Genomic DNA, 17928 nt, shown 5'->3' with positions numbered 1-17928 from the left:
TTGGCACCCTAGCAATCTGTGCCAGGGGTGAGGCTGAGGCTGGGCTTGTCTTCTAGTTGGCATCCACTCTGCAGCTCTGCCATGATCTCCTCCAGAAGGTCCATCCTGGGGAGCAGTGGGGCAGGGGACCCATGGTCACCTCAGGGATGAGGGAGGAGCCCAGGGTCCCCCCACCGGGGCTCCATTTCTCACTGCTGCAGGCTGGAGAAGAGCCCTTCTGTGATCAGTTCAGTGCCAGGTGCCTGCAGGGGAAAAAGGCTTGAGCTGCCCCTGGGGGTCACGCAGCTCCAGCGGGCCTGGAAGAACGGAAGGCGCACGGTGGGTGGGTTCAGGGTCCTCCACTTTGCTTGCCCTCATGGCCTTCCCTGCCAGCAGCCTCCCAAGGTGTGGAAGCCTCCCTGTGGGTCACCAGGCAGGGGTGGGCTCACAGGGCCGGGGGTCCAGCGGGGCAACCCTGTGTGGGTGCTGCAGCAGCCCCTGCAGGGCTTGAATCTTGACTGAGAACTTCCTCTCAAACTGCTCCACAGAGCTCTGGGTCCCCAGCAGGGAGGCCGATTCCTGGAAGCTGGAGGGCAGGGCAGGGCCCTGAGGGAAGCAGGTTGGTCAGGGGTAACAGGTTCAGAGTCCCTGGTGGGGAGGTTCACTGGTCAGAGGAGAGGGGGCCAGGGGGCTACTGGGCAGAGGGGATTGGGCTAGCAAGGGCTCTGGGGTGTCCATACTATGGAGCTAGGTTCCAGACAGCAGTGCAGGCGGCCCCTGGCTCTGGGGCTAGGGCTGCAGCTGGGGCTGCTGCTGAGAGTCAAGCTGCTGCCGGAGTCTAAGGTTGCACTCCTCTGCACTCTACTGTGGCTTGTGGCCTCAGGAGTCTCCAGGGCCTGCAGAGAACAATGGCACAGTGGGCATGGGTCACCCAGGTGCCCCACACCTGCCTTGGTCCCCCACCTCCATTCCCCGGCCACTACCTGGGATGGGACGGGGCCTGGTGGCACAGGCCTGGGTCTGGTCTTGACTCTGGAAGCTACCTCATAGAACAGTTTCTCTGGGGAGACAGAGCAACTGGTTGTAACCGGGAGGCACAGATCAGCTACGCCCAGCACCACCACCACCCTTTCTTGCCCTCTAACCTGGTGGGGAACCCTGCAGTAGAGGGGACAGTGTGGTCCACTCCAATGTGGAACCGACATCAGGGGATGAGTCCTGTGGAAAGGAGGCGTGTTGTGGGGGACAGAAGCCTGCCTGGGATTCCATGACTACCCCCAACCCCTGCTGACCTTCCTGTACCTGGGCCATGGCCTCCCGCAGCAGGTATCGAGTACTCTGCAAGCTGCCCCAACGGTCAGCAGGCCCTAGGCCCAGCCCAGCCTGAACCAGGGCCTGGTAGGGGGCTGGCACCATGGGGTCCAGAGTTGGGCTCTCACCTGCCTCCAGCTTAGCCTTCACCTCAGGCCCCTCTCTCCCAGCCCAGGGCAGCTCTCCTATGAGGAAGTACAATCAGGGAACCCAACCAGGTGGGATGCCTCAATGGGCCAGGGTATAGGGTGGTCACTCACTGACCAGTGAAAACCTCCTGAGCCAGGATGCAGAAACTGTAGAGATCTGAGGTGGTGGCAGGCATGTCACCGTGGATCAGCTCAAGTGGCAGCCATGGGTACAGTTCAGGGGGTGGGGGCAGCCCTTGGTTCCCCCAAGGGTAGCCCTGCTGCAGCCTGTGGAGCCCAAGGGGCCTGATGAGGCAGTGGCCACTGGGAGGCTCACAGGGCAGGCAGGTGGCGAAAGCACTCACCTGGGTCGCAGCCGGCATTGGTGCAGTGGGCGCCCATGCTCCAGGTTGCCCACCTTAGCCAGGCCTGGCCGCACCAGCTGCACGGCATGGGAGGTGAGTCCACCGTGGGCCCGCCAGCGGGCCTGCAGGAACAGCAGGGCCTCCAACACCTGCAGCAGCAGGTGGCCGGGCAGCAAGCCTGGCACGGTTTGGGGACCCTCCTCACTTGGTCTCTGTGAGTGCAGCACCACGTGCAGGGAGCCCAGCCACACGGGCTCAAAGAGGAGGCACAGCCCCGACAGGTCCACCGAGGGGCTCAGTGCCATCAGCAGCAGCAGGTTGGGGTGGTGTAGGGTGCTGGGCGGGGAGGAGAGCGGGCCACTCACAAGCAGGCCCAACCTGCACAGGGTGGATTCTGTTCCTGAGCACACACTACCCACCCTGTGCCAGGGGCAGGCCACCTGCACCAGCCATCAGCTAGAGGGAAACCTGAGACCCTGGTCGCACAGCCCCGTGGTGGCAGAACCAGCACTGAGCCCATACTCCCCATCCATTTACCCCTTCCTATGCCCACCTCCTCTCTGAGGCCCACGGGACACAGCACAAAGAACTGGGCATCCACTTTCCAGTGGAAGGGGAATCACTCCAGCTCAAAGGCTCCATGCTGCGTTCCATCCAGAGGGGAAGACTAACCATGGCTATCGCCACACTCCCCTGTCGTGGGGTTATGGAGTGCTAAAGTCGGGAGGGCAGGTGGACACTGACACAGGGAGCAGGCTGGGCAGCGGGGAGGCTGGGACAGGATACCTGCAGTGCTGAAGGTCAGCCAGCAGCACATCAGGGTGGGCTCCTGGGACCTTCAGCCGCCGCACAGCCACAGGGTGGCTCCTCCACAGGAGACTAGAGAATGGGGAGCAGCAGAGGGCAGGTCTGAGACATGGGGGCAGGATTTCCTTGTGAGGGGGGCAGGGAGCAGGGGGCACTGCAAGAACACAAGAGGGGGCTCTCACTTGACCATGAGGGTATGGGAAGTGCTCTCGTAGGTGCGGTCAGGTTCGCCTTGGGCTGGCAGCAGCTCCTTGGGGTCCACCAGGGGTATGCCTGTGACCAGCCCCAGTGGCTGCAGGCTGCTCAGCTGGGGACGGGGAGCAGGACCATGAGGCACGAAGAAGACAAGGGTGGTCCACGCTCCCCCAATACCTCCCACTTACCTGGCCAAACCCCAAAGCTGGGATTTGAGGGGATCTCCTGATCTGCTCTGGCTTCAGTGTTCTGGAGTAAAGGGTGGGCTTAGGGTGAATCTGGAGTAACTGAGCATGGTGGGTGGGTGAGCTCTCTAGGGTGCAGAACATTACCTGTCTGTCTGTACCAGCCACAGAGAGGACAGGGAGCCACACATGCTATTCCCGGAGTTGGCCTGCAGTTGGCCCAGGGAAGTAGTAGGTGCCAGGTCAGCACCATGCAGTAGTGCTGACATATGGGCACGACACAGCTGCAACAGCTCCAGCATCTGGTTGGGGACACGTGGGTGAGGCTGGGTACAGTGCTGGCCCTGACGTTCCCACCTGCACCAACGCCACTGCTTACCTCCCAGCTTGGTTTGGCACCCCCATGCTCAGCCCAGTCTCGTGGTGTGCGACCCTGCTGGTCATGCAGGCGCAGGTCACCCCCTGCCTGCAGCAGGTGCAGCATCACCAGGCCACAGCCTGAGAAGGCGCCCGCATGCACTGGTGTGCTGCCATCACGGCAGCGGCTAGGGCAGAACAAGGGTGGGAATGGATTAGGAAAGGGATGGAACGGGGGCAAAAAGTGGCAGGAAGATGGCCCTGGGGGATGGAGGCGTCACTGTGAACAAGGGAAGTGGGTACCAGAATGGGAAGGGTTACTTGAGGATGCCATCGGGTCTTTGGGGGGCTGAGAGGAGGACCACTGTGAGCATGGGAACAGCAGGGATGAGAAAGGGCTACCCCAGAGGACCAGGGGATCACCAAGGGATAGAAGAGGAGTCCTGGCTTTCAGGCTCAGGACCCTGAGAGTGTGGGGGCATCTTGGCCTGTCCACTCACTGGTTGGGGTTGGCGCCAAAGGCCAAGAGAAGCCGCACGGCAGAGCTGTGGCCCAACAGTGCTGAGAGGAAAAGCCCCGTCTGCCCAGCAGAGTTCTCACCATCCACCTGGACAACTGAGAGGCAGCAAGACTTAGGACTGCCCCTGCCCCGCATTCCTGGGGCAGAGATCCTAGGGCCTTCAGGCAAACATTCTTGCCAATTCCCAGCCTCCATGGTCCCTCCTAGACTGGGTGACCCCTGACCCCGGGTTCCATCAGTGTCCCAGAACCCCCTCCACATACATGCACCAGCTGCTGAGGACTCAATCCTCAACAAGGTGCACCGGAAATCACCATTAGGTCCACAGAACAAGGGGCAACATCTGCCTGTCGTGCAGCATCCATATCTCTAGAGGGTCAAGATCACAATGGGGCTGGGAGGAAGGAACCATCACGAAACCTTGTGCATTGTCCCACTGTCTGCAACAGGCAACCTTCACCCAGCCCTAACTCAGTATTGTATATACAGGTCCCATGTGTCCAGCCTTCAATCTTCAAGAAAAGCAAACTTTCTGGATTCTACTAGGAAATCTCTCATTAGAACACTGCACCTAAAGGCTAACTCCAGATGGCAACCTCTTATTCACTGCCACATCAATGCTGTGCCTTTCCCCATGTCCTTCCCCATCATCACTTTGCGCAGATGCCACCTCCCATTCACTCACCCTCTGCTCCATGCTTTGTATCTATGCCCCTCCCCATGATTCCCGAGTTCCTCTTTCTCCAGGTCCTGCGCCAAGGAGGGCCAATGCATGGTGTCCTTGTCTTTGTACCCCTGTGTCCTCGGCAATCAATCATGCACTTGGTCCACCCCGGCAGGCTCTCTACCTCAAAACCCCTCAAATGTAGACCTTCCAGAACCTCTGAATACCACATTCACTGCACCATGTTTTACTCAAGCCCATCTTTTGCAATGGTCTTCTAATTGGTTTTTGCACTCATCATGCAACACAAAGGCATCTTCTTTAAATACAAATCATTTAAGAACTAGATAATCTTACACAAGTTGTTCCAAAACAATAAAAATTAAAAGGATGGTAAGGCTCACTTTCAGAGGCCAATCTGACCTGAATTCCAAACCAGATGAGAGTTTCCAGAACCAGAAAATACAATTATATTATCAGTTCTGCTTGTAATCATGTATGCAAAAACACTAAATAAAATAAAATTGCTTTATCTCTAGAGAGCAAGGATTATTCAACACAAGAATAGCTATCCATGTAATAAAATGCATTAATGGATTAAAGGACAAACATCACATACTTAAGTAGATAAAAAAGTACTTGATATAAGTTAATATCAACTTATAATTGGAGGAAGAGAACCTCAGAAAACAGACGGGAACTCCCTTACTTGATAAGAATTGTAAGCCATAGCAAGCATGATAAAACAGAAACAGAGACTCAATCCCTTTAATATCAAGAACAAGGATAAAGAAGGGAAGGAAAAGGCGGGGGACCAGAAACTGAAATAGAGTAAATCAAATTCCATGCATGTATGATTCTGACAAAATGAACCCTCCTATTATGTATAACTATAATGCACTAATTAAAAGGAGGAAAAAAGAAGAAGGAAAACTATGTCTGCCAACAACATGGTTTGGGAGTTCTGGCTAATATTCAAGAGAAGAAATTTAGAGTTCACATATTGAGGGGCAGAGATCAAACCTTAACCATTTTCAGACAACAAATCATAAACATTTAAAAATAAAAATTAAGAAAAATAAAAGAATCAACAATACAACAACTAAGCAAGTTCAGAAATAGGCCAGATATAGAATCAGCTTAACAAAAATCAATGAAAACAGAAATTGTAAATTGTTAATGCTCATTAATTGCCTGCTCACAATTCCAATGGTTTTCCATCCCACTGAGAACAAAATCCAACAAAATTCACACACATTCTGAAGCCCTTTACTATCTGGACCTGAGTCCTCTACCAGAGCCCATGCACACACACGCCCTGTTTGCTTTGATTTCAGTGCCTTTGCATAGGCCATTCAGCTTCCAAGGGGGTCGAGGTCTGTCTGTCTGTCTGTCGGTCTCTCTCTTGAATGATTGGCTCCTATACCGCAGGATTAAAGTTTCACTCCATCTGAAAAGCCACTTGTCCAATGTGTCTCATCCTCATTCCTCTTATACCGCCACTATCAGATTTCATTCTCAATGATTCAGAAGTTAGACTCACCCTAAAATCCCCATCTCGGACTTCTGAGTCTGGCGCACAGTAGATGCCCGTGTATACAGCTGTTCACTGGCCAACTGAAGCTGTACCTTCCACACCCTTCCACCCCACCCCACGCCCCTTGGTCCTGTCCCGCAGGCCTCCCAGGAGCCAGGTCCTCACCTCTCCGCAGGAGCCTGGCCAGACCCCAGCTTGGGCCCCCGGCCACGGCCAGACGATGCAGACGGCCCACCTGGGCATCTGGATCCCGCACGGAGCCCAGTTCTACTGGGAAGCGTGAGGGCAGCGAGGGCATCTGTGGGCTGTGGACTCAGGTCCTGGGCGGGGGTCAGCTAGGGGGTCTCATGAGGGCAGAAGGAGGTGAAGGACTGCACCTCTGGGGGCAATAAAGCAATAAAGTCAGAACTGGCCGGGTGGGAAGGGGACTTGGGGGGTTTGATAGGGGTGGAGGCGTGGTCCATAACAGAAGGTCAGCTGTGAGGGAGCCTGAGCTCGAAGCCCGAGGGCAGCATAAGGGCTGGGAGAGGAGCTGGGGAAGGGCGTGGCAAAGGTGACAGAGTCTGGAAGAGCGTCAGAGGGCTTAGGAGTCGGCTCTGGACGTTGCTGGTTGGAGGAAGAGGCCAGCGGTGGAGGAAGAGGCGGAGTGGTCTACCCGCCCGGGGCGAGGGCCAGGTGGGGCCTGAGGAGGGCCAGGTGGCGCCTGAGTGCGGCGGGAGGAGGAATGGGAACAGTGGCCAAGCTGCAGCAGGCTGCAGCAGCGTCTGGGCTGGGGAGGGTCCCTGGAGGCTGATGGAAGGGACTAGTGAAGGGAGGGGGCCGGGGGCGGAGTCTGAGGCCTGGGGGAGGAGCCTGGGCGGAGTCTGAAGCCTGGGGGAGGAGCCTGGGGCGGGGTCTGAGGCCTGGGGGAGGGGCTGGGGGAGAACTGAGGGGCCTGAAGCTTGAAAAAGTTCTAGGCCTGGACCCCAATCCAGGTGGCTTTGCACCTACCGTTGGGCCCTATAGTGGACATCACGTGACCACCACGTGACCGCAGCGCACGATGGCTGTCTGGTTGGGAATCTAGGCGCACGTGCACCAGTGGCTCCTGTTACTCTTGCGCAGAACCTTCCCTCCCCGCAAAAGGGCCCTCACAGCCATGTCTGCCTCAGGGCTTTCATCTGAGCTCTGCACGTTCCTCCCTTCTCGCCTACACTGCAGAACTTTTGGGGGGCAGCAGGCCCTTCCTGACCCTGTGTAGATTCCTTGCCCTGCTCCTCACACACCTCCATGGATTCTTTAGCCTTTTCCCTGCACCCTATTTCTGAGGGAGACACAGGGCATCTCCCCTTGGACATCACACACCTCAGGACCCACAGTAGCCTCAGAATTCTCCCCAAACTGTTTTCTCCTGTATTCCCATCTCAGGGTTGGCCCCACTGACCCCCTTTTCCAAGTCAGAGCCCTGGACTTCGCCGTGGCCATCTCCTTCCCATTTGGCCCTCAGCCTCGTGTCCCATGACCTGTCTCCTCCTCCCCTCCCTGCCCTGCTCCAGCCTCTCAGGCTCCCAGCCTGATATCACTTTCTAGTCCACCCTCCACATGGAAGCCAGGGGGGTCTCCTACAGCCCAAACGGACCCTGTTTCTCTCCTGTCTGAACCCCTTCTGATTCCCCAGTTCCCCCAGGATTGAGGCCAAGCTCTACAGTCTGGCCTGTGAGAGGTATTATCCCACCCCTCTATCCTTGCCTCCCCACCCCCCAATCCATGCCACACTTGTGTTTATGCACATGTCCTTGCTTTGAATGCTCCTCTCAATCTTCTTGATGATTCTTATGAATTTTGGGGGATGGTCTCTTGATCATCCTCAGCTTGGGTCAGGTGCCTCCTCTGGCTTCCCACAGCGCCATGCTACCCCAACATAGCCCTGAGCACTCTGGGTTATCACTGTCTAAGGTGGGTCTGTCTACACCTCCTGGCCCTGTGATGCAGGGCCCAGGATTGTCTTTGTCACTGTTATATCACCAGCCTTACTCACCTCAGAACCCAGCTCAAAAGGAGCCCAGTGTTTATTAACTGGGAAAGTGCTTTGTTCGTCCCTGGCCATGTGACCTTGGCCCAACCTTTCATGGTCAGTGTCTCAGTCTCACAAAAAAACCAGCATCAGTGCAGGACAGCAGCCTGGGCAGTAGCTCAGAATCTTTATTGAACACACAACCCTTGGGGGTGCTAATGGGGTAGCCTTCTGCTTCTCCCCAGCAGCCTCCGCCACAGTTCTCGGCTGAGCAATGCCTGCTCCCTGCGGGCACCCTGCAGCACACTGCGGTTCTCCTGGGCCCTGCGAATCAAGTAGGGGATCACCTCCTTCAGGCAGCCGTAGGGGATGGACTTATACACCATATATCCAGCCTGCCCTGGAGGGAGAGTGTTGGCAGGGGACAGGCTCAGGCTTGGGGAGAGGCGCCCAGGCCCTGCCTTCAACAGAGATTTCCATTTTAAGAACATGGCAGACTTGAATGAGTTGGACAAAATTTCCCACTGAGAAAAAAAGTTTGATTCTGGAGTAAACATTTCAAAGAATCTTTTTAAGATTATTAAAATGCTGCCAAGAGCTGGGCACCTTGGCTCACGCCTATAATCCCCAGTGGAGTATCAGGCAGATCAAAAGTTCAAAGCCAGCCTTAGCAACTTAGCCAGACCCTAAGCAACTTGAAATTTAAAAACAAATAAATAAAAAGAGCTAGGGATGTGGCTCAGCAACCCCTTGATTCAATCCACAGTACCAAATAATAATAAATAATAATTCTGCTAAGACAGCAAGGAATTTACTAATTCAGAATTAAAAGAAAATGACATCTGAGAAAGAAGGACGTACAGGAAGCTACGTATGCTTTGTATGCAAACTAGAGTTCCTATTTGATGATTTCACTGATGTCAGGGTACACTTGAGCTGTGAGCCTCAGTAGAGGAATAATTATAGGAAAAATTTCCAAAAGTAAGTTGCAAAACAGAGAAAGTTACACCCTTAGAACAAAAATCAAGGAGAAGTAAATTCTTCCACTTTCCCCCACTCCCAAGAAATGAAATGGCCATAAGTAGAACAGGGAAGAAAACTAAAAGATCCATCTCTTGAGAGGTCACGGTCATGGGTTAGTTCCCTCTCATATTTGCAGCCCAAATTTGCATCCCTGGATAGCTCAAGAAACCTCAAGCTGTGATTTAGGGTACAATGTTTTTGTATCCCTGAACATCTTGCAGAAGGAAACATAAATCTTCTGGCCTCAGGTCCTGGGGAGAAGCACAGTCAAGATCACAAAGCAGACAGGAATTGTGGCCCCATGATCAAGAACCAGCAAAGATCAGGGACCCAGCCCTGCAAGGCCCACAGATATTGGGACAACTCATCTACCTGGAGGGAGCTGGAGGATGGAACTCTGTGGGCTCTGGATGGGAACACGGCCAGGATGAGTTGGGGACAGCAGAAAGGATCTGGCTGGGAGGAAATGAAGCATGCAGCAGGTAGCTCCAGGTATGAATGGGAGATGGGCCCTTCACATACCCAGTGCTAGGGACACGTGGTCACACATGCCCAGAAGTTGTCCAAAACAGACAGGTCCATCCAGAGGAATGCCCAGCTCCCACATGCTACAGAAAAGACCACATCATCCATCAAGAAAGATAATGACTGAATCTGGAGCAGCAAGTCAGCCACTGCACACCCATAGGTTGCTCTGGTAATTCAATATTGAAGTACTGTTGGCCTGCTATATCTACGGATTCTGCATCCTCAGATTCAACCAACCAAGGATGAAAAATGTTATTTTAAAATTGTGCCTGCACCAAACGCATACATTTTCCTTGCAATTATTCACTAAACAGTACAGTGTAACAACTATTTACATAGCATTTATGTTCTATTAGATATTATAAGTACTCTAGAGATTATTTAAAGTATATGAGGGGCTGGGGCTGCAGCTCAGTGGTAGAGCGCTTGCCCAGCATGTGTGAGGCACTGGGTACGATCCTCAGCACCACATTAAAAATAAATACAATCAAGTTATTGTGTCCATCTACAACTATTTTTTTTAAAGTACATGAGAAGATGTGCATGCAAATACTATGCCATTTTAGACAAGGGACTTGAGTGTCCCAAGGATTTTGCCCGAGGGGGTGGTTCCTGAAACCAATCATCTGTGGATAATGAAGAATAATTGTACTTCCAAACTCAATGATGAATAACTATATGAGTCTCCCAAAGAACTCCCAGTGAGTCCTGGTCACTTCCTGGAACTATCAGACTTCCCCACGCCCCGGTAAATAAGGGACAATTCTTGTCCATCCAGGGCTCACAGGATGTATGGGCATGCTGGGGGTTCAATCTTTTTAATATCCTCTCTAAAGCACTGTAACCCCATCACCCTCTGCCCATCCCTGTGAGCAAAAGAGAAGAAAGAAGGGGGCCCTCCTGTGGGCACCTGTTTCCCACTCCCCCACCTCATACCGCTTAGTTGCCTGGCGAACAGATTCTTCATTGTGGGAAGCCACCATGAGGTGGCACATGGGGCCATGGTGGGACACGAGGCTCAGCATCAGCTCCAGACAGCGGCTGTAACTGAAGGGAGATACCCCATTCGGTTCACCGGGTGGGCGAGGGTCAGGCCCCAGGGACTGGGGTAGGGTCTCTGGAGTCCGTAAGTCCCCTCATCCCACCTGCCCCAGCTCCAAGGGACATCCCTTCTCTGAGCCATTTCCTCCTTTTGTGGCCTTGTGAGCTCACTGACAGGGCTGCTGTGAGGGTGTGTGTGCACAGTCTCTGACACAATGGCAGACTCACAACCAGGGGAACGCTGCCAGCACGGGATGCTAGCACCCAAGGGTGGTCCCTGCACCACCGTCTACAGAACATGATTGGCAACAACCCACAGGGAACTGGCTGTATGAACTAGGGCACCTCGAGGAGCATGGGGTGATGGTTAGGGGACAAAGGGAGGAGCAGGGAGCCCAAGGAGGAGGCGACCATTCAGGTGAGCCGTGTCCTGGACCAGGGAGGGGAAGTCCCGTGTAGGCAGATACAGGATGCTGGCTGGCAGTGAACTCTGATGAATTCAAGGTCACGTGTTATTATTGCTCCCAAGACTGCCTAGCCCAGCCCTACCTCCGACTGGTGGCCTCATAGTCAGGCTGAGTGAGATCTTCTGTCCCCTGGAGCTGGGACACTTTTCTCTCCTTTTCCAGATAGGCACCTCGGACCAACTTCACTCCAAAGGCCAGGCCTGCCCTGTGTGCCGCCTCGGCATCACGCCGCAGCCGTTCGTGTGTATCCTACAGGGCACAGGGCTGGTGGAGGTGGGGCAGGTGCTGGGCCCCCACCCACGGCCTCCAGAGGGCATCACCCACCTTCAGATAGGCCTGGTACGTGTTCCACACCCAGGGCCCACCTTCCCGGGGGCCGTTCCAGCGCACAGCCAGGGCAGCGACCAGCAGAGAGAGCGCGGGGTTGATGAAGGTGTACTCCGCGTCCACCAGGAGCCTCACCTGCTGGGCCCGGGCATACTGAGGGGAAAAGAGACCCTGGTGAGGATCCCAGGGATGTCCCGCAGGGGCACAGAGCAAGACTGCAGCTGGCGTTACCTGTGCCACCCGGTTCAAGCGGCTCAGGGAGGCCTGGAGATGCTGGTTCTGCTCAGTGTTGAGGCAGGACACCTGGAGGTTCTGGGAGGGCAGAGGGGAGCAGAGAGGGGCTCAGGATTGCTGGATGCTTCCAGGGCCTATGTCTCCTCTCCCCCATCATCAAGAAGGGGAAAAAATTTTAGAAATTGTTAGAAGTAGAAAAAATAATCATATCCAATAGACACTGTTTATTGAGATAGATGTAATGCAAAGGTTCGGAGATCAAACTCTGGGTTTGAATCCTGGCTCTACCACTTAGTGTGTAATGTTGTGTGTGTGTGTGTGGGGGGTGTTGGGGATTGAACCCAGGGCCTTGTGCATGTGAGGCAAGCACTCTACCAACTGAGCTATATCCCCAGCCCTACTGTGAGGTCTTGAGCAAGTCATATAACCTCTCTGGGCCTCAGTTCCTTCCTCTGTAAACTGAAGATGATAATAGTTCCTTCCTGCTGGGGTTGTTGTGTGCAGAAGATGGGTTAATATGTGAAATGCTCCTGGATGTCATCAGGACAAGACAGTGTCACACATAATAAGCACGCACTGTCTGTTATTACTAGAATGAGTAGAAGACTTTATATACGATCAATTTTAATCTTCACAATGATCCTAACAGACAGATATTAATGTTATTCAAGTTCCAATTTCTGGTGAGGAGATTGAAGCTTGGAGAGGTGCAGAGACTCAGGATGACATGGAAGGTGCTGAGCCCAGTAGCTGGCTCACAGAGACTTCCATGCTACCTCAAAGTGGTCTCTTGGGACCTCATTTCCTCATCCAATGCCAAGGGCCCCACTGTAGCCCCCAAAGGCTTCTCCTGGTCTGGTCCTTTGTGATTTCTCTGCTCCACGTTCCTCCTTGCTCTGCCCTCTACACTGGCCTCTTGGTCACCCTTTGAATGTGCCAGCTACCTTCCCACCTGAGGGTCCTTGATCTTGTTACTTAGATGATGTCCACTTGCCTGGCTCCCTCCTCTCCCTCCCCCCCATCTTTGTTAGTTTGCTGTTCTCTCCAGGACCTGCCTTTCCTGTTCCTCTGCCTCATTTTCCCCGCAATGCTCATTTATACTTGTCCCATTCTGACTTGGGTTTTAATGATCGAGGGTCTCCTGTCCCTGGCTAGCAAGTAAGTGACACCAGGGCAGGAACTTAGTTGTCTTGGTCACTGTGTTAGTCAGTTTCCGTCCCTGTGACAAAATACCCGAGGTAAACACTTAAAAGGAGGCAAGGTCTATTTTAGCTCACAGTTTCAGAGGTTTTGGTTCATGGCCACTTGGCCCTAGGGGCCTGTGGCAAGGCAACTCATCAAGGTGGGGACTTCATAGAGGAGGAAACCGCTCATCTCGTGCAGCCAGAAAGCAAATAGAGAGACAGGAGGGTCCAGTGCCCCAGTATACCCCTCAAGGGCACACATACCCCAGATTAAACATGTTGGGAACAAATGCATTTGTAACATGGTAGCAATAATTGTCCCAAACTCACAGTCTTTTTGTGGGGACTCAAAAGGGTAAATGGGAACTGTTGGGGTGTCAAGGGACTCTGAGTTCAAAGAAATTGGGAAGGTAAAGAACGAGGCCCAGGTGGGACTCAATCCCTTATTATATCCACGGAGTCCCCCGGGACAACATAGCCTGAGGCTGCTGACCGACCCTCACTGGGGACACGTTATTCTGGACACTACGATCTTCCCATCTTGGCAGAGAGGGTTCTTCAGGAAGAAGGAAGAGCTGGGGACACCTGCCCCTCTCCCAGCCTGGAGCTTGGTCTCGGGGGTTTGGGAGAGTTAGCAGCTTCCAGGGCTTCCTCTCCTTAACACCCCTCCTCGTAGGGCCCGACTCCAGGCAGCCCGCCCCTCCAGGCACTGGCCAGGTGTTTAACTGGTTTGCGGTCCTCTGAGGGAGGGACTGTCATCGTCCCCATTTTGTGGATGGAGAAACTGAGGCACTGAGAGGCAAAGTCACTTGTCCAAAGTCACACAGCTAGTCGGAACACACTTGGGATCTGAACCTCAGCCTCCTCCAAAGCCTGGGTTCCTAAGATCATTGTCTAAACTCATGGCAGAAAATATATTTGAACGTATGTGAAGCCCGACAGTATGTGGCATAGTGTGAGTGATAAATAAGTTCTCCACTATTCATTTGTTTGATGTGTATTAATCATATCTTGTCTAGATGCCAGGGGCTGGAGAAATGGCAGTGACAGTGGATATGGAGGCCTAGGCAGGGGAATAGAGTCGAGATGGGGGAAGAGAGGAACAGGAAGGAGGGACAGTTTGGGGAGACACCGAGGCCAGTGTGAGATCCATGTTCCAGGGGAGGTATCCATGAAGCTAGGGGGAAGGTCTGGGGCTGAGACAGAAATATGGGCATCACTAGTGCAGAGTAGGGAAACTGAGGCTGCTGTGGTGGGGGAGAGGTGGGGCAAGGACCTAAGCCTGGGGAACCTTCATATTTAAGAAACAGGCAGAGCCAGGCATGGTGGTACACACCTGTAAACCCAGCAGCTCGGGAGGCTGAGGCTAGAGGATTGTGAGTTCAAGGCCAATATCAGCAAAAGTGAGGCGCTAAGCAACTCGGTGAGACCCTGTCTCTAAGTAAAATACAAAGTAGGGCTGGGGATGTGGCTCAGTGGTTCAATCCCTGGTACCAAAAAAAGAAAAAAGAAAGAAATACATCACAAAATAAGATGGCTTGAAGGTGGATAGAGGGATAGATATGAATTAAAGGAAGTATAGTGGACTCTTCAGATTGGTGGGTTCTGTTTTCATGGATTCAACCAATAGCAAGTAAAAATAATGAGAAAAATTACATCTGTACTGATCATGTAAGAGTTTTTTTTCCTGCCATGATTCCCTAGACAAGATAGTATATTTACATTTGCATTAAGTGTTATAAGTAATCCAGAGATGATTTAATGTGTACAGGGGATGTGCATAGGTTATATGTAAATACTATGCCATTTTATGTAGAGACTTGAGCATCTTAGGATTTCGGCACCCTAGGTGGTCCTGGAACCTGTCCTCCATACGTACTAAGAGATGACTATACAGTTGAAGGTGGTAGGTTTACAGCTGTTATATTTTTTATTATTTTTCCTGTTCTATGTTTGAAAATATTCATGATAAAATATTGGGGGAAGCTAGGCGCAGTGTCTCATGCCTATGTAATCCCAGCGGCTCAGGAGGCTGAGGCAGGAGGATCATGAGTTCAAAGCCAGCCTCAGCAACTTAGTGAGAACCTGTCTCTAAATAAAAAATTAAAAAGGGCCAGGGATGCGGCTCAGTGGTTGAGTGCCCCTGAGTTTAATCCTGTGTGTGTGTGTGTGTGTGTGTGTGTGTGTGTGTGTGTGTGTATTGGAAGTATCACCCAAAATACTCTTTCTGGAAACGAATCACCATAATAAAAAGATACACGCTACCCAAGATGGAGTGGCTGGCCACGGCGAGGAGGGGAGACACAGGATATGGATACAAAGAGGAATAAGGAACAGCCAGCACCCATTGGTTCAGCTGTGTTGACTGATAAAATATTGATATACTGTCATCTGGGGAGAAAGAGCTGCTGTCCAGCCCTCCTTTGGGAGCGCTCAGCCCCCGAGCTCCTCCCTGAGAACCCCAGAGGACTCATATGCCACCCACGTTCACCATGTGCCAGGGCTGTAGCCACATTCATCCTGATCGTTCTAAGCCTAGGAAGAAGTGGCAGTTAAATATGGTGCAGCCTTTGCCACTTACACATGTGGACCGACTCTGATAAATGAGCCACCGTGTGAACCTCATGGAGTGTGCTTCCACACACCTAGAGCTCAGTCATCAGCTGAGGGGGGGCACCATAGGTTGAACTCAGGGGCACTCAACCACTGAGCCACATCCCCAGCCCTATTTTGCATGTTTATTTAGAGACAGTCTCACTGTGTTGCTTAGTGCCTCGCTTTTACTGAGGCTGGCTTTGAACTCGCAATCCTCTTGCCTCAGCCTCCTGGGTTTACAGGCATGCAACATCAAGCCCGGCAAGCCGTGGCCTCTCAATGCAAGAGATTTGGCAAACACAAGATCTATGAAGCTGCTGCCTGCATGACACAGTGCACTGCTGCACCGTCAACCAGTTTTTAGGAGGATCACAGGTATGTGTCATTGCACCCAGGTGTACTATACTTGTCTCCGACTGGTAGCGCAGTAGGTTTGTTTCCACCAACATTACCACCAATACATAAGTGATGACATCATGATATAACGTTATAAGAACTATGATCTCACTAGGCAATAACAGAAAATATTCAGATGCGTTATAATCTTATGGGATCATGTCGCCTGTGCATCATCTGCAGCTAAACTCGCCGTTTCTCTCAACTTGCCTGCTACGTCTAGTCTGGGGGACTCTGCTCCCGGGCACTGCCCCCCTGAAGTCCTTACCTGTCCAGAGTCCATGGCTTCTGCTAGCCTTTCCGGGCTCAGCTCTGAGGAGACCCCTGGCTTTATGATCCATGAGGTCAGGTCCTTCTGAAATGGGGTGGCAGGTGTGGGGTGAGGGGACGTGGTGGGCAGCCCCTCCGCCACCCCCATAATCTTACTTGTCCCTTACACAGAGCCGAGTGCTGGCCAGCGCTGTCACCTTCAGCTGCATGAGGGTCTTCCCAGCCAGGTCGGGGCTCTCCGGGAGGCCTCGTGACAGGTCCACACACCGCAGCATGGCATCCAGGTTGCCCTCATACCAGGCCTCACTGCCCGGCCAGCAGAGGACAGGGTCCGGTGGTCAGCCTCCTCCTGCCATCGCCCCAGCCTCCCTGGCCCTGGCCCCTACTCACCCCGTCTGGGCAGCCGAGTCTGGCTCCTCCTCAGTGGGCACCGCCAGCAGGGGCCGGAGGCCCAGGGCCTGGAGCTGCCGGACACAGCCCTCCACCTCCTCTTGTGTCTCTCCAGCCACAAACTGCCCGTAGACAGATGCCCGGAGAAGGGCACCCGAGAGCCGCGAGCCCAGGAGTCGCTGAGACCAGGCCTGGAGCTGGGTGACAGGGAACAAGGGCTCAGAGCCAGTCCTGGGAGCTTCCAGGCCCATGCTGAGGGTCACAGCTCACCGCCAGCCCGTGGGTGACCAGAGGGGGCCAGGCACACAGCCGTAGCACCAGCAGAGCCCGCGCCAGCTCCCCTGTGCCCTTGAGGTGGAAGGCCTCGCCATCAAAGTTCAGGGGCTGCCAGTCCCCAGAGGAGGGCCCAGCCTGCGAGTAGAGCACCCGACGGGTCCGGAGCATCCTGAGTCCCTTGCCACTCCACGCCAAGGAAAGGGGCTTTGATGGTGGCAGATGCACTGACTGCCCCTTGCCCAGCCAGGGGGCAGTGACTGATTAACTGGGCAAATCTTTAAGATCGAAAGCTCTTTGGGGGCAGTAAATTATTAACCAATGGGGACAGAGTTCGGAGTAACAGTAACAGGAAAGGAAACCCCCAGTTTCAGCCTCCCGCCACCTTCAGTGTCACAGTGCACTCTTGCGAGATGTGCACCACATGCCTGGGGCTGCTGGGTGGACCCACGGTCTGGGGAGCAGGAACTCTGGATTCAAGGCAGTTTGGCTTTTCCATCTTGGGAAAGTCGCCTAAGCTCTCTTGTTGCAATTGTTTCATATTTAATGAGCAGTGTAGTGTTATTGAATAAAATTTAAAATACACATGATCTATAACCCAACTGTTCCATGCTAAGTATATATCCTACAGAACTTGAACATTGGCATCAGGAAAAATGTACAAAAATGTTTATAATGGCCCTAGATGGGAACCACCCAAGTTTTTATCAAAGAAGAATAAATAAATACATTGCAACTTAGTCATACGAGGGAATACTATACAGCAAATAAAAAGAACAAACTGCTGATATATACAACCACATGGTCAAATTTCACAAACACGATGTTGAGTAACAGAAGTCAGCCATCTCCCTGACTTTTGTGTTAATCATTTCCTTGTTTTTCTTACTCTTTTGTCTGACCCCCCATGTGTGTGCCTCTAACACATTATTATAGTTTTACTTTCTCTGCTTTCAAAGATTTGCCCAGTTAGTCAGTCACTGCCCCCTGGCTGGGCAAGGGGCCGTCAGTGTGCATCTGCCACCATCAAAGCCCCTTTCCCTGGTATGGAGTGGCATGATGCTCTGCGGTCGGATGCTCTACTTGCAGGTTGGGCCCTCCTCTGGGGCTGGCAGCCCCTGAACTTCGATGGCGAAGTCTTTCAACTCAAGGGCACAGC

General features: G+C 53.1%; 2 protein-coding genes across 3 annotated transcripts; both read right to left on the bottom strand.

Annotated features, from left to right (window-relative positions):
- Positions 1-8: 8 nt before the first annotated feature.
- On the bottom strand, positions 9-6346 carry LOC143383195 (inactive serine/threonine-protein kinase TEX14-like). The gene is made up of 15 exons (XM_076837542.1): positions 6214-6346; positions 3828-3942; positions 3350-3515; positions 3118-3272; positions 2974-3034; positions 2773-2897; positions 2570-2662; positions 1784-2119; positions 1555-1706; positions 1282-1475; positions 1125-1197; positions 963-1039; positions 720-875; positions 193-242; positions 9-105 (listed from the first exon to the last, which is right to left on the bottom strand). The coding sequence occupies exons 1-15, from the start codon at positions 6344-6346 to the stop codon at positions 9-11; spliced, it is 1983 nt and encodes a 660-aa protein (XP_076693657.1).
- Positions 6347-8256: 1910 nt separating this feature from the next.
- Positions 8257-17642, bottom strand: Prodh2 (proline dehydrogenase 2). 2 transcript variants are annotated; one of them, XM_076839131.2, is made up of 11 exons: positions 17627-17642; positions 16767-17029; positions 16497-16693; positions 16274-16412; positions 16105-16191; positions 11659-11739; positions 11425-11580; positions 11183-11349; positions 10529-10639; positions 9587-9672; positions 8257-8441 (listed from the first exon to the last, which is right to left on the bottom strand). In XM_076839131.2, exons 2-11 carry the CDS (start codon positions 16938-16940, stop codon positions 8257-8259), a joined length of 1383 nt encoding a protein of 460 aa, XP_076695246.1. In that variant the 5' UTR covers positions 16941-17029; positions 17627-17642. The 2 variants fall into 2 exon arrangements, with proteins under 2 accessions (XP_076695246.1, XP_076695245.1); XM_076839130.2 differs by lacking the exons at positions 11425-11580; positions 17627-17642 and having other exon boundaries at positions 16767-16940.
- Between the last annotated feature and the right edge of the window lie 286 nt (positions 17643-17928).

This window comes from Callospermophilus lateralis, chromosome 18 (genome assembly GCF_048772815.1).
Source record: "Callospermophilus lateralis isolate mCalLat2 chromosome 18, mCalLat2.hap1, whole genome shotgun sequence".
In the NCBI taxonomy this organism is placed as follows: domain Eukaryota; kingdom Metazoa; phylum Chordata; class Mammalia; order Rodentia; family Sciuridae; genus Callospermophilus; species Callospermophilus lateralis.
This window is presented reverse-complemented; position numbering and strand designations above follow the sequence as displayed.

Coding starts and splice junctions, on each gene's coding strand:
- LOC143383195 (XM_076837542.1), bottom strand. CDS start 6,346: ATGCCCTCGCTGCCCTCACGCTTCCCAGTAGAACTGGGCTCCGTGCGG. Junction 2,663..2,772: donor TCCCATACCCTCATGGTCAA/GTGAGAGCCCCC, acceptor CCCATTCTCTAG/TCTCCTGTGGAGGAGCCACC. Junction 1,707..1,783: donor CAATGCCGGCTGCGACCCAG/GTGAGTGCTTTC, acceptor TGGGCTCCACAG/GCTGCAGCAGGGCTACCCTT.
- Prodh2 (XM_076839131.2), bottom strand. CDS start 16,940: ATGCTCCGGACCCGTCGGGTGCTCTACTCGCAGGCTGGGCCCTCCTCT. Junction 11,740..16,104: donor AAGCCATGGACTCTGGACAG/GTAAGGACTTCA, acceptor CTGCCCTCCCAG/AACCTCCAGGTGTCCTGCCT. Junction 10,640..11,182: donor TATGAGGCCACCAGTCGGAG/GTAGGGCTGGGC, acceptor ATCTCCCTTCAG/TTACAGCCGCTGTCTGGAGC.